The 16218-nt window shown below is 43.4% G+C and overlaps 1 protein-coding gene across 1 annotated transcript in view; it reads right to left on the reverse strand.

Moving 5' to 3' along the window:
- LOC122939290 (neural-cadherin-like) overlaps positions 1-16218 on the reverse strand; it is a 143946-nt gene that overhangs the window by 4630 nt on the left and 123098 nt on the right. The window contains exons 30-33 of the mRNA XM_044295363.1: positions 12622-12799; positions 6865-7118; positions 2538-2689; positions 219-278 (exon numbers count right to left, since the gene is read on the reverse strand). Coding sequence (XP_044151298.1) covers positions 219-278; positions 2538-2689; positions 6865-7118; positions 12622-12799 — 644 coding nt within the window. The remainder of the gene's footprint in view (positions 1-218; positions 279-2537; positions 2690-6864; positions 7119-12621; positions 12800-16218) is intronic.

The following is a 16218-nucleotide window of genomic DNA, read 5'->3' on the forward strand; positions in this document are numbered from 1 at the left end:
TCATTTGTTATTTATCTAAAGAATGTTTTTTTTCTTGTTTTAATATTTTTGTGCGCACTTTAGAGGTTCCTGTTTGACATTTTATTCTTCATTTTTTGTCTTTCCTACTATATTCTATATATTAAAGGTTCTCTTTATCCGACACCACCTCTCCGAGTGTTTCCAGTAATAGAGTGCCTGTCTATACATTTAGGAATATAAAAAGAGTCTCTACTTACAATGACCTTCGTGCCTTTGTTGTTTATTGCCCCTCTAAGTCTGTCCGCTTTCTTCCAGCGCTGCAACATAAAACAGTACAATTGTTGAGTCTTACAACTGATACATCTTAAAAGGGTTTTCCGGGATTTTATAACTGATGACCTATCCTCTGTATAGGTAATCGGTTTCTGATTGGTGGGGGTCCGACACCCGGGACCCCTGCCGATCAGCTGTTTGAGAAGGCACCGTTGCTCCTGTGAGTGCTGCAGCCTTTTCCCTGCTCAACAAGCTGTGCTTGGTATCGCAACTCTTCCCTATTCACTTCTATGGGGCTGAGCTGCTCTTAGGCCACGTGACCGATGAACGTGTCGTCACCGGCCTAGGAAAAGCTGGAGAAGGCTGCAGCGCTACTGCCTTCTCGAACAGCTGATCGGTAAAGGTCCCAAGTGTCGGACCACCACCAAGCAGATATCGATGTCCTATCCAGAGGATATGTCATCAGTATTTAAATATCGGAAAATCCCTTTAAGTATACACTTCTTCTTGTAGAGACATTTATAGAATTCCTTATCGAAGTCAGTGAATCGAAATGGCCCCTTAATCTTTGACGCTGGAGGCGCTTAGTGGGTGTAGATGCACTCTGTGACTTCTTTTTGTAAGGGTATCTTATAGTTACCTTTAGGCCTCATGCACACGACAGAGCCAGATGTATAGAGTCTGTATGAAGACACACAGATTTCTTGTGTACAATGGCGTCATAGGAAATCTACTAAGACCATCTTTTTACGCCGGTCTTAGATTCCCCCCGCGCTGCCTTACCAGACAGATAATTTATGACGAGGCACAAACAAAACATAGGTGACAAAACACAATCCTTCTAATGGTACAGACACAGTCATCTTTTTATGCAGTTTTTGAAGCCAAAATCAGGTGTGGATCATTAAAGGAGATATAGTTTATTAAGGGCAAATATTACTTCTTCTCTTTTATGATCCTCTCCTGGTTTTAGCCTGAAAACTGCACAAAAAAACCTGAGTTTGTGGCCCTATGGGAAATGTTGAACTTTACAAAGCAAACAAGTTAAAGGGGTTTTTCAAGACTTTATACTCTCCCATCATCTATTTATCCCCAGGACTGTGACTGTGACGAGGGGACATCCTCTGCGTCTGGAGGAAAGAAGGTTTGTACACAAACATAGAAGAGGATTCTTTACGGTAAGAGCAGTGAGACTATGGAACTCTCTGCCTGAGGAGGTGGTGATGGTGAGTACAATAAAGGAATCCAAGAGGGGCCTGGATGTATTTCTGGAGCGTAATAATATTACAGGCTATAGCTACTAGAGAGGGGTCGTTGATCCAGGGAGTTATTCTGATTGCCTGATTGGAGTCGGGAAGGAATTTTTTCCCCCTAAAGTGAGGATAATTGGCTTGTACCTCAGTTTTTTTTTTGCCTTCCTCTGGATCAACTTGCAGGATAACAGGCCGAACTGGATGGACAGATGTCTTTTTTTGGCCTTATGTACTATGTAACTATCTGATTGGCGGGGATCCGACACCCCGGAACCCCAGCTAACCAAGCACAGCGCTGTACATTGCATAGCGGCTGTGCTTGGTATCACAGCTCGAATGGGGCTGATCTGCGTTTAGGTCATGTAACCATTGAACGTGACATCAAATGGCCTAAGCTAAGCTGCAAGAAGGCCATGGCACTACTGCGAGCGCTGGTGCATTCTCAAACTGCTGATCGGCGGGTTTCTCTGGTGTTGAACCCCCACCACTCAGATGCTGATGACCTATCCTCTGGATAAGTCATCAGTATAAAAGTCTTGGAAAACACTTTTAAAGGGAACCTGTCACCGGGATTTTGTGTATAGAGCTGAGGACATGGGTTGCTAAATGGCCGCTAGCACATCCGCAATACCCAGTCCCCATAGCTCTGTGCGCTTTTATTGTGTTAAAAAAACGATTTGATACATATGCAAATTACCCTGAGATGAGTCCTGTCCCTGACTCATCTCACATACAGGACTCATCTCAGGTTAATTTGCATATGTATCAAATAGTTTTTTTTACACAATAAAAGCGCACAGAGCTATGGGGACTGGGTATTGCGGATGTGCTAGTGGCCATCTAGCAGCCCATGTCCTCAGCTCTATACACAAAATCCCGGTGACAGGTTCCTTTTAAGGGCAGTGAAGCTCCACATACATGTACAGCCGCTCTACAACAACATCATCAGAATTTGTATAATTGTTCTATTGATCTTCCAAATATATATGACGATGGGGGAGACTTTACTGCTGCTCTAATGGGACTGCATAGTTGTACTTTGGTCTGTACCTGGTCATGTTCTCCACCATCTTTGTTATAATTTAAGACAGTTCTTCGCATGCCCTTCCAGCTTTCGTGCTCATGAGGCATATGGTAAACTCCTCCTTTCCGAAACTTAGACCGTCCCCACTGACTCCATACTGTATACGAGACCAACAACGCTGCAACGAGAAGATAATTTTTTATTGAGAACTCAACAGTATGACTTTATATCAAATGATATTGGGAGATTTTTACAATTTTATGGGGGGTACTGTTTCTCATTAAAGAGACACAGCGGTGTAGGGAGACTCATTTTTCAGGCAATGCTCCATGGGAGAAAAAATATATACAAATTAGCCCATGCCAGCCAAACCATAGATGTGTACCTCTAGTGCGGCTGGTAGGAGCTCATTTCCAGACTCCTAATCAAGAACGAATGGTAACTTGAGTTTCACTGCCCTTGGGGTACATGTTCTATAATCTCCACTGTGCTCTACAATAAAGGGGCTGTAGTGCTCGCCAGGATGCCACCCACATTAGTCTCCCCTATAGATGGGTCTTTAAAATGCATTGAAGTCTATGGCCCGTTTTTATCTCTCCCAAATAAAGTCATGAGAGTAGGGGCGTAGCTAAAGGCTCATGGGCCCTGGTGCAGGAGTTCAGCTTGGGCCCCCCGTCCCTCAGTGCTTTGTGGCCAGAAGGCAGGGAAACACATAGCCTTCGTGCTGCCTGAGGCAAAAATTTAAATGGCACCCCCCCCCATGCCAAATTATTGACCTAACGTCTTCCTTCCAGCCAGAGGTGCAACTTGACCAACATGCACTTTCTATAGTACTGGTGTCTTCATATGTGGCACAAGGGTCTTTGGATCCCTTCAGGCTCCTGGGCCTGGTAGCGACTGCACCCCCTATAGCTGCACCCCTGCATGAAAGACTGACCAGGGCCAGAGGATCGTGACACTGTTATGTGACCACCGGCACAGTGTTCTTGCAGTTGGTGGAGATTACATATCTCTGTGGTATGTCAGAATTTTATTTTTATAAAAATAAAGTGTATTCATTGAAATATTATTCTATTTTATAATATTCTTTGTTTTTCAGTTTCTCTCGACGTTACAAAACCCCATTCACACAGCGTAGAAGACAAATTGGAATGGAAAACTCAAAACGCCATTTGTGATAAATTTGCACATTTTAATGAAAATTGCGATATGACTTTTATTGTGGATTATTCTGCACATAAAGTTATATTGCCATTTTATAGGCGATGGCATATTGCTAGGATATACAGGGAGTGCAGAATTATTAGGCAAATGAGTATTTTGACCACATCATCCTCTTTATGCATGTTGTCTTACTCCAAGCTGTATAGGCTCGAAAGCCTACTACCAATTAAGCATATTAGGTGATGTGCATCTCTGTAATGAGAAGGGGTGTGGTCTAATGACATCAACACCCTATATCAGGTGTGCATAATTACTAGGCAACTTCCTTTCCTTTGGCAAAATGGGTCAAAAGAAGGACTTGACAGGCTCAGAAAAGTCAAAAATAGTGAGATATCTTGCAGAGGGATGCAGCACTCTTAAAATTGCAAAGCTTCTGAAGCGTGATCATCGAACAATCAAGCGTTTCATTCAAAATAGTCAACAGGGTCGCAAGAAGCGCGTGGAAAAACCAAGGCGCAAAATAACTGCCCATGAACTGAGAAAAGTCAAGCGTGCAGCTGCCAAGATGCCACTTGCCACCAGTTTGGCCATATTTCAGAGCTGCAACATCACTGGAGTGCCCAAAAGCACAAGGTGTGCAATACTCAGAGACATGGCCAAGGTAAGAAAGGCTGAAAGACGACCACCACTGAACAAGACACACAAGCTGAAACGTCAAGACTGGGCCAAGAAATATCTCAAGACTGATTTTTCTAAGGTTTTATGGACTGATGAAATGAGAGTGAGTCTTGATGGGCCAGATGGATGGGCCCGTGGCTGGATTGGTAAAGGGCAGAGAGCTCCAGTCCAACTCAGACGCCAGCAAGGTGGAGGTGGAGTACTGGTTTGGGCTGGTATCATCAAAGATGAGCTTGTGGGGCCTTTTCGGGTTGAGGATGGAGTCAAGCTCAACTCCCAGTCCTACTGCCAGTTTCTGGAAGACACCTTCTTCAAGCAGTGGTACAGGAAGAAGTCTGCATCCTTCAAGAAAAACATGATTTTCATGCAGGACAATGCTCCATCACACGCGTCCAAGTACTCCACAGCGTGGCTGGCAAGAAAGGGTATAAAAGAAGAAAATCTAATGACATGGCCTCCTGGTTCACCTGATCTGAACCCCATTGAGAACCTGTGGTCCATCATCAAATGTGAGATTTACAAGGAGGGAAAACAGTACACCTCTCTGAACAGTGTCTGGGAGGCTGTGGTTGCTGCTGCACGCAATGTTGATGGTGAACAGATCAAAACACTGACAGAATCCATGGATGGCAGGCTTTTGAGTGTCCTTGCAAAGAAAGGTGGCTATATTGGTCACTGATTTGTTTTTGTTTTGTTTTTGAATGTCAGAAATGTATATTTGTGAATGTTGAGATGTTATATTGGTTTCACTGGTAAAAATTAATAATTGAAATGGGTATATATTTGTTTTTTGTTAAGTTGCCTAATAATTATGCACAGTAATAGTCACCTGCACACACAGATATCCCCCTAAAATAGCTAAAACTAAAAACAAACTAAAAACTACTTCCAAAAATATTCAGCTTTGATATTAATGAGTTTTTTGGGTTCATTGAGAACATGGTTGTTGTTCAATAATAAAATTAATCCTCAAAAATACAACTTGCCTAATAATTCTGCACTCCCTGTATCATCGATTTATGATTGGTGGGCGTCCAACCTCTCAGTCCGATCCTGAGAATAAAGTGGCGGCTACACTGATTTGGTGCTGTTGCCCTTCACTGTTTTTCCTTGCACAGCTGCACTTCCGGTCACCCGAACGTGCGCTGAACTACAGTCATTGAAATAGAGCTCTGCTGCTCCAGTGAGGGGTCAGTGCTGCGGCCCCTTCATTACTAGTGAGATGGCATAGCGATGGCACACCTTAGAAATTTGCAATCAGTTGATGAGATGGGTACATCCTTTTTAGACGAGCGAGTTCTACGTATTGGACTCGCAGCTTGTCCACGGCAGTACCCGTCCTGACCTTCCAGCACTGACTGGGTCGCATAGCATTATATTGATTTATGATGCTATGTAACCCTTACAGTTCAGGAGTGTATTGGATAAAACTGACATAATGTTGTCAATGTTATCCAATACATTCCAGAACTGTAAGGGTTTCATAGCATCATAAATCAATATAATGCTATGCGACCCCGTCAGTACTGGGAGGTCAGGACAGGTGCTGACGCATATTTACGCTGCGAGTCCGATACATGGAACTCGTTCGTCTGATTGGTTGTACCCATCTCATCAACTGACTGCAAATTTCTAAGCTGTGCCATGGCTATGCCATCTCACTAGTCTAAAAGGAGCCTAATTCACAACATCAGAACATGGACATGGAGGTCAGAATAACATTACCTGCTCTGATGAATTTTGATATCTGATGTAGATGGCTGGGTCACAATTTGGATAAATCCCATGCTTGTGTCAGTAATTTAGTCAGCGGGTTCATGCATGGTCATTCTGCCCCAGCCATCCGTACCTGTGGAGAAATCCATACTCTCCTTGACCCCTGCTTGATTCCAAATCCCTGGCTCCTGGGCCATCTTCACTTTAGGTTCCCATTGGTCAACTTCCTGCACGGGTGGGGTCACGTGTGCAACTGCAGACAATCACTGGCCTTAGCAGTTATGTGTCCCCAACAGATGGGGACCCAAAGTCCAGTGAAGACACCCAAAGATCCAGAACTGAGAGGCAGGGATCAGGTGAGTGCTACCCTTTCCTGTGTCCAGCTTCTCCCTTGCTGCTTTGCCGTTGCATGGCCCTGACAATCAAAACAGCCATGGACATGGAGAAAGAGATGGAACTTGGGTGCAACAAGAGCAAGGGTGACACCCTCATTGCACCAAAGGCCTAATCTGCATATTGAGAAAAAGTACCATAACTCAGGAATAGAGCCTTGGATGAACAAAAGAAAATCAGGAGAACCACGGCTACGTAGGTGTCTATCCAAACAGCTGGATAGGGAGGTTGCTACTAGGGTTCTATACTTTTTATAGCAAATTTGGTCTTATTTTGCCCTGCATTAGGCATAATACAGTATATCAGCTTTCCAGAAGTGTTCCTTTAAACTGTACGTAAAAAAGTTGAATAAATGTAAATAAATTCAAGTAGAAGATCTCTTTAATGAAACAATGGGCTCACCTATGAAGATGAGAAGACACATACTGATGGCTAGGATGGATCCTGAGGTCAGACCAATGGCTCTTCCTGTCCTGGTCAAGCTGCTCTCACAGCTCCTTCCCTTGTAGCCATCTTTGCACAGGCAGAGATATTTATTTGGGGATTGCACTACACAAGTGCCTCTGTTTCGGCAGCTCCGTCTTGTGCAGGGTGATGGGTGGCACTGCTTCTGTCCGGTCACATTGTTCATCACTTCAACCTTGTCCGCTGGGCATCTGAGTAACAAGACTTCATAAAATCATATTACATAAAGTGGTCTAAGTAAATGTTGCTTCGAGAAATCCTCAAACCATACACAAGGTTTTTAGGTCTTGGGATGGCGCAAAGCTAAATCTAATTTTGAAGATAAGAAGAAAAAAAATGTTTTCTGCCCCTGGATATGACAGTATAGGTCTCACTTTAGAAGTGACATTGTATGGTGTTGGTCCATGACTATGGCTATAAGACCAAGGTCTTGTCCAATGTTCCCTTTCACCTAGGTTTTCATGGACACAACCCCTGTCTATCCTATTAGGGTATATGAACATCATGAAGAAGTCTTCCCCTTTGGACCCCATCCTATCAGAAACAACAGTGTGGATTTTATAGGCAGAAAGGCTGCTGATTTTCCATCTGGATTTACCGGCGGATAATCGGCAACAAAGTAGGAGAGGCTGCTTCATATCTCATCAGTATTCATCATTGACATGTGCCGATTTTAAAATTCAAAGCATATCAATTCTTTCTGTGGATTTCAACAACTTCAATTTAACCGGGTGAAATCTGCTGTGAATCTGCAGATTTTACCACGGAATTTGTGAAATTCACATGGGATTTTTTGTGATACGTATTTTGGGGATTCGCTCTGGTAGGCAGCTTAGCGGACGCAGTATAGAGGCAATCACAAAGTCTTTAACTTTGAAGGCACAGAAGGCACAACAAAATAACACTTCGCAGTGTTGGTGTATGTTCACACCATGGACAGTCCACAGAACACAAACGTTCACCTTGTTAGCGGTTTTTCATCAGCCATCCCCAGAGGGTTTAGGGGGCCTGTTTTCCAGCAATGCGGCTCTCAGACCTTTAGCATGGCACACCTCATGCAGATCCCAAAACCACAGAGTCTTCAGAGCCTTACTGTGAAATGGAGCATAATCCACATCCAGCTGAGACTGCTGGCTGGGTTTTTAAATCCCAAACCAAAACCCGGACTGGAACGTGGGGAGCAGCCACCCACCCTGCACTTTGGCTGCTCCCAGTAAGAGCCAGCCCGGATCGGCTTTACAGCCACACTAAATAACCAATAGTGTCAGTCAGCACTAGCTGCCGCTGACACTTAAAATTACCGGCTCTTACCTCACCGAGGCCAGGAACCTCGGTGACACATACCTTCCGTCAATGATGGTCCTTTGCGCCTTCCTACAGTATAGACATACCCTTAGGCCCCTTTCACACAAGCGAGTTTTCCGTGCGGGTGCAATGCGTGAAGTGAACGCATAGCACCTGCAATGAATCCTGACCCACTCATTTCAATGGGTCTGTGCACATGAGAGTTTTTTTCATGCATCAGTTCTGCGTTGAGTGAAAAACGCAGCATGTTCTATATTTAGCGTTTTTCACGCAGCCCTGGACCCATAGAAGTGAATGGGGCTTCAGTGAAAAACGCATTGCATCTGCAAGCAAGTCCGGATGCAATGCGTTTTTCACTGATGGTTGCTAAGAGATGTTGTTTGTAAACTTTCGGTTTTTTTGATCACATGCGTGAAAAACGCATCAAAATGCATTGCACTCGTGCAGAAAAAACAACTGAACGCAATCGCAGACAAAACTGACTTAACTTGCTTGCAAAGTGGTGTGAGTTTCACTGAACGCACTCTGAATGCATCCGTGAAAAACGCTCATATGCACAGACACATTGAAATGAATGGGTCAAGATTCAGTGCGGGTGCTAGGCGTTCACGTCACGCATTGCACCAGTGCGGAAAACTCGCTCATGTGAAAGGGGCCTATGGGTATGTCTATACGTACCACAAAAAAAAAAATTGCATGTGAATTTCACAAATTCCGTGGCAAAATCTGCATGAATATGTGGCCTTAATGTTCATATACACTGCGTCAAAGAACAGATAATAATTGGGAAGGAAGCGATCCTTCCTGATACCTGCCTGCTCGTCAGTGGAGGTGAAGAGCTGCATCTACATTCCGCAATTACTTCCTCTGTTTGGGGATGAGTGATCGCTACTGCTATCGCTTGTCCTCATACAAATTCATTGTTTCTGGGAAGCAGATCAAATCCTTGTTCACACTACACGATCTGCTGACCAGAAACGATGAGTGAGGTGTCCGCATAATCAATGAATTTACCAGATGAACAAGCGTTTCTCCCATTCATTGGGTGATCTGTGGCACCTTTACACGGGCCAGTTATCTAGAATGAGCATTTGTACAAACGTTTCTTCCAGAGAATCGGACATTATAAACCCACCTTTATACAGTAGAAATATGTGGCCTTAAACCTTTTCCCCAGTGATAATATCTGACTGGCGGGGATTGGAGAAGCCATACCCAAAGCAATGAGCTGATTACCGGATCGGCTTAAGTGTAAAAAAAATCTCCCTTCTTCCTAAAACTCCCATCTCAGCAAACATAGGATAAGAGGGTAAGCATAACACTATACAATGGTATTTTAACTAACTGATTTTACAGGTTTTTTTTGGGGAGTTTAATATCCTCAGGGTAGGTCATCAATATTTGATTGTGGGGAATTGACTCCAGACACCCCCACCAGTCAGCTGTTTGAAGAGGTCCCTGTGCTATGGTGAGCCCTGCGGCCTCTTCCTAGGCCAGTGATGTCACTTTTATTGGTCACATGAACCTCATGCTTCTTAAAACTCCCTTACCAGACCTATCCTCTACAGTTAATAGCATGCCACCTTCTCCAATCTCGCAGGTCCACTGCCTGGGGATAACAGTTGATTCTGCCCTGTCTTTCAAGTCACAAATCCAAACCCTCACCTCCACCTGCTGCTTTCAACTTCAGAACATCTCTCGTATTCACCCCTAAGTCAACTAAAATGCTAGTGCATGCCCTAATCATCTCCCGCCTGGACTACTGCAACTTCCTCCTTTGTGGTATACCATCTAGCACTTTCACAACTCTCCAATCTATCCTCAACTTAATCCACCTCTCCCCTTGTTTCTCCTCTGCCTCTCCCAATCACTTCACTGGCTCCCCATTGCCCAGTGAATTCAGTTCAAGGTACTAAGAATTAAATATAAGGCCGTCCACAACCTGTCTCCTCCTTACATCTCTGACTTGCTTTCCTAATACCTTCCCACATGTAATCTACAATCCTAACAGGACCTCATTCTTTGCTCTTTTGCTCTCCTCTTGTCTACTCCTCACTCAATTGTCTACAGGATTTCTGATGTGCATCTCCTATTTTCCACCAACATCAAAACATTCAAAAGTAACTTGAAAACGCACCTCTTCAGACAAGCCTACTGTCACGGTACCTTCTGTGACAGAGGTTAAAAGATCGGAGAGGCTGACTGCATGTGAGGTTAACTGGCAGTCTCTTGATTCTCAGTGTTGTGGTTTGGTAATGACCACACCTCTTGTCAGGTGCAGCCCGAGGTCATTACTGCATTCCCTACTTAGTTTGGTCTCACACTTCATACCATGCGGTTGATATTCTCTGCTTGGATTTGGAAGAGTTGGTGTGCGGACCTTACCTGTGTTCCTGCTCATCCATTTTCTATAAGATAAGTTGTACTGCTCTTTGTATTTGGTTTTCCCCCTGTGCTTGTTGTTACTAGGCCTCAGGGAGATGCTGGTTCGTTCACCTGGGAAGGAACCAGTAGTTCCATTCCCTGCCACTACCTAGGGCATTTCAGGGCTCCTAGGGTCTATGTTCTGGCGTATGTATTTTCCCACCTTCAGGGTCTATACATACTGACAGGAGTTAGGGCCAGGTTTAGGGGCTATCCAGGAGGTGACCTTTTCCCTCTCCCTAGCCTTGAGGCCTAGTTCTGTGTCCCTTCCCTCCCCTGTATTCGTGACACCTACCACCTGCAATGAGCATGCTGCCACCGCACAGCCAGATCAGCAGCTTCTACCCAACTTAAGACACCTACTGTGTCTTTCCCCTTTCCTTTTTAGATTGTAAGCTCTCACGTGCAGGGTCCTTCGCTGTACCAGTCTGTTCATAAGACATGCCTTTTCTACTTGTGTTTTTATATTATATATGTGTAACACCTCTTAGATGTTCAGCACCATGGAATTAATGGTGATTTTAAAATAATAATAATAACCTGGCCTAGTGCAGCTCAGTTCCTTTCATTGATCGGGCCTGGACTACAATATTAAGCAAGGCAACTATACATGTGCTGTGAGGAGCCCGCATCATACACTGATGCATTGCTGATTGGCGGAGGCCCTGAAGGATAGGTCATCAATATCGAACTCCTCAAAAAACAAAAACATTTAACATACTTTGCTGATACCTAACTTCAAGATCTTGGGGCCCTAGTCTTTGTGTACATATTCTGCCAACGGGACCTCCAGTTATAGCTTTCTGGGACCACAAGGAAAGCTATAACTGGAGGTCCACCTCCATTGGTGCGCTAAGGGTACTTTCACCCTGGTATTGAGTTCCGTCACAGGGGCTCTATACCGGAAAATAACTGATCAGGCATATCCCCCATGCATTCTGAATGGAGAGTAATCCGTTCAGGATCCATCAGGATGTTTTCAGTTCAGTCATTTTGTCTGATCAGGCAAAAGAGAAAACCGCAGCATACTACAGTTTTATCTCCGGCGAAAAAAAACTAAAGACTTGCCTGAATGCCGGATCCGGCATTTTTCCCCTCAGGAATGTATTCATTCAAAATACCGGAATGCCGGATCCGTCCTTCTGGCCTGCGCATGCGCAGAACGGTAAAAATGTTAAAAAAAATACAAGACGGATCCGTCTGTCCGCATGACAAGCGGAGAGACGGATCCGTTCTTGCAATGCATTTGTGAGACTGATCTGCATCCGGATCCGTCTCACAAATGCTTGCAGTCACATCCAAATCGGCAGGTAGATCCGGCGGGCAGTTCTGACGATGAAACTGCCCGCCGGATCACACTGCCGCAAGTGTGAAAGTAGCCTAAGCCCCACTGTTGGCTTAGCAGTGCAACCCGGGCACTTCTGCTAGTGGTCAACAGTGGGGCAGGGTTGACAACCGTCGAAAAATTTGGCATAGGTGACTTTTATATGTGTCTGTGAAAAAAAAATAGATGTGTCCATCTTTTTTTTTGAGGCTGGTGGTACTTGACTACAATATTTCGGTTGCAATTATCAGCATTTTACAACTTACAGTAAATGCCGGTAATGAGTTCTTATCAGTATATTGAACTTTAGACATGTATTACTTCCTTCATTATAGTTTTCCAATTTGTTTGTAAAAATGTTGTCTGTCTGTTATTTTGGGATAAGTTGTTCAGAAAAAAGAAAAAATCTAGTTGGCAACCCTGCAGTGGGGGACCCCCCTGACCACTGCGTAGCTGAATGGGCTGCACAGGCAGTATGCCCGCCCCTGGTTTTAGTCAGCTTTTTTTAGTGAACCACTTGTGGCCAGCAGGAAGCCCTTAGATTTATGTGGTAAAGTCCACCCCCGTCTTGCAGTAATGCTGTGCTTCTCTTATATAGCGTCTGGAGGATCTCCCCTGTAGTTATGACACATACCACATACCTGCATTCATACTTTCTCCATAAGTCTATGCAGTTGAGATGAGGTTGACATGGTTGGTTCCTGCAAACCTCCGAGTGACACCCATTGTTCACCCCCTCAGAACTGACCGTACTGGGCTCATTTCCCTCTCCACCTATTGGCAGCAAGTGGCCATTAATCCGCACATCACGCAGGCATCCTGGTGGCAAATGTGGGAATGAAACAGATTAATTCTCCATAATTAATGGATAGATATTAGATAGACAGATAATGTATAAAATAATTGATAGATATAGACTGAACGCAGAGATGATAGATAGATAGGAGAGAGATAGATATTAGATAGATAGATAGATAGGATAGAAAGATATGAGATAGATAGATATACAGACAGACAGATAGCTATAGAGATAGATACAGTCATGTGAAAAAATTAGGACACCCTTTGAAAGCATGTGGTTTTTTGTAACATTTTTAATAAAAGGTTATTTCATCTCCGTTTCAACAATACAGAGAGATTAAAGTAATCCGACTAAACAAAGAAAACTGAAGAAAAGTCTTTTCAAGATCTTCTGTAAATGTCATTCTACAAAAATGCCTATTCTAACTGAGGAAAAAGATAGGACACCCTCACATGTATTCCCTCTTAAATTGGCTCAGATCTCACACAGGTATATCACACCAGGTGCACATAATTAGTAGATCGTTACTCTGCATGTTGAATGAGGCTTGCCCTATTTAAACCTCAGACATTTAGTTTGGTGTGCTCCTGACTGTTGAAGTGAGAGTGAGCACCATGGTGAGAGCAAAAGAGCTGTCAGAGGACTTCAGAAAAAAGATTGTAGCAGCCTATGAGTCTGGGAAGGGATTTAAAAAGATCTCAAAAGATTTTGAAATCAGCCATTCCACTGTCCGGAAGATAGTCTACAAGTGGAGGGCTTTCAAAACAACTGCCAACATGCCCAGGACTGGTCGCCCCAGCAAGTTCACCCCAAGAGCAGACCGCAAGATGCTAAAAGAGGTCTCCAAAAACCCTAAAGTGTCATCTCGAGAACTACAGCAGGCTCTGCCTACTGTTGATGTAGAAGTACATGCCTCTACAATCAGAAAGAGACTGTACAAGTTTAACTTGCATGGGAGGTGTGCAAGGAGGAAACCTTTGCTTTCCAAGAGAAACATCGAGGCCAGACTGACATTTGCCAGAGATAAAGTTGACAAAGACCAGGACTTCTGGAATAATGTTCTTTGGACAGATGAGTCCAAAATTGAATTATTTGGACACAACAGCAGAGGACATGTTTGGCGTAAACCAAACACAGCATTCCAAGAAAAGAACCTCATACCAACTGTGAAGCATGGAGGTGGAAGTGTCATGGTTTGGGGCTGCTTTGCTGCAGCAGGACCTGGTCAGATCACCATCATAGAATCCACGATGAATTCTACTGTGTATCAGAAGGTGCTTGAAGAACATGTGAGACCATCAGTTAAAAAATTAAAGCTGAAGCGGAACTGGACCATGCAACATGACAATGACCCAAAACATACTAGTAAATCAACCAAAGATTGGCTGAAAAAGAAGAAATGGAGAGTCCTGGAATGGCCAAGTCAAAGTCCAGATTTGAATCCCATTGAGATGCTGTGGGGTGACTTGAAAAGGGCTGTACGTGCAAGAAACCCCTCAAACATCTCACAGCTGAAAAAGTTCTGCATTGAGGAGTGGGGTAAAATTTCCTCAGACCGATGTCGAAGACTGGTAGATGGCTACAAGAACCGTCTCACTGCAGTTATTTCAGCCAAAGGAGGTAACACTCGCTATTAGGGGCAAGGGTGTCCTATCTTTTTCCTCAGTTAGAATAGGCATTTTTGTAGAATGACATTTACAGAAGATCTTGAAAAGACTTTTCTTCAGTTTTCTTTGTTTAGTCGGATTACTTTAATCTCTCTGTATTGTTGAAACGGAGATGAAATAACCTTTTATTAAAAATGTTACAAAAAACCACATGCTTTCAAAGGGTGTCCAAATTTTTTCACATGACTGTAGATATAAGATAGATAGATAGGAGATAGATAGACAGACAGATAGATAGATATGAGATAGATTAATAGACAGACAGACAGATATATAGATAGATAGATAGATAGATATAGAGATAGATAGATATAGAGATAGATAGATAGATAGATAGATATATTAGATAGATATGAGATAGATAGAGATAGATAGATAATAGATAGATAGATATTAGATAGATAGATAGATAGATATAGAGATAGATAGATAATAGATAGATAATAGATAGATAGATAGATAGATAGATATTAGATAGATAGATAGATAGATATAGAGATAGATAGATAGACAGACAGACAGATAGATATGAGATAGATATGGACTGAACACAGCATTGCCTCTAGTCTCTGGCACAGAAAATTTACATTACTGGCTTGTTATAAGAAATTACTAGAATTATACATAAATCCTGCAGATTTACAGAAATTTAAACCAACACTTAGAAGATGTTTATCTTGCACCAAATCTACTCCCTCTGCCACCCTCTAAAATCACACTAGCATCTTTGCAGGATCCGGCAGGGTTCATCAAAAACGCTTCCATTACTGATAATACAACCATCTGCATCCGTTATGAACGGATCCGGTTGTATTATCTTTAACATAGCCAAGACGGATCCGTCGTGAACACCACTGAAAGTCAATGGGGGACGGATCCGTTTTCTAATGTGTCAGATTTAGAAAACGGATCCCTCCCCATTGACTTGCATTGTGGGTCATGATGGATTTGCTCCACATCCCAGGATGGAAAGCAAACCACAGCATGCTGCAGTTTGCTCTCCGGTGTGACAACGGAACGGAATGCATTTTGGAGCGCTCCGTTCTGTTCAGTTACGTTTTGTCCCTATTGACAATGAATGGGGACAAAACGGAAGCGTTTTTTTCCGGTATCGAGACCCTATGATGGATCTCAATAACGGATAATATTAACGCTAGTGTGAAAGTAGCCAAAACCATACATCAACACCATGTACTGATGTAATACTGATTTTCTTGCACCATATATACACAGTGCACACATTTCACATTATAATTTCTGTATACTTTTGTGCTTAGCTACAGGCAGTAATATGGAAACCATTTACACTCACATAAGGACCTTAGGGGTATAACTAGGTCTAAGCATGGGCCTATCCACAGACTGAGTCTTAAAATGCGGTGATACAAAAATTATTTTTTTGTTAAAAGGGTGTATTATGTAAGGCCTCTTTCACACTTGCGTTGTCCGGATCCGGCGTGTACTCCACTTGCCGGAATTACACGCCGGATCCGGAAAAACGCAAGTGAACTGAAAGCATTTGAAGACGGATCCGTCTTCAAAATGCGTTCAGTGTTACTATGGCAGCCAGGACGCTATAAGGCCTCATGCACACGACCGTTGTGTGCATCCGTGGCCGTTGTGCCGTTTTCCGTTTTTTTTCACGGACCCATTGACTTTCAATGGGTCCGTGGAAAAATCGGAAAATGCACCGTTTTGCAGCCGAGGCCGTGATCCGTGTATCCTGTCCGTCAAAAAAATATGACCTGTCCTATTTTTTTGACGGACAA

The sequence above is a fragment of the Bufo gargarizans genome, chromosome 5 (genome assembly GCF_014858855.1).
Source record: "Bufo gargarizans isolate SCDJY-AF-19 chromosome 5, ASM1485885v1, whole genome shotgun sequence".
Classification (NCBI taxonomy): domain Eukaryota; kingdom Metazoa; phylum Chordata; class Amphibia; order Anura; family Bufonidae; genus Bufo; species Bufo gargarizans.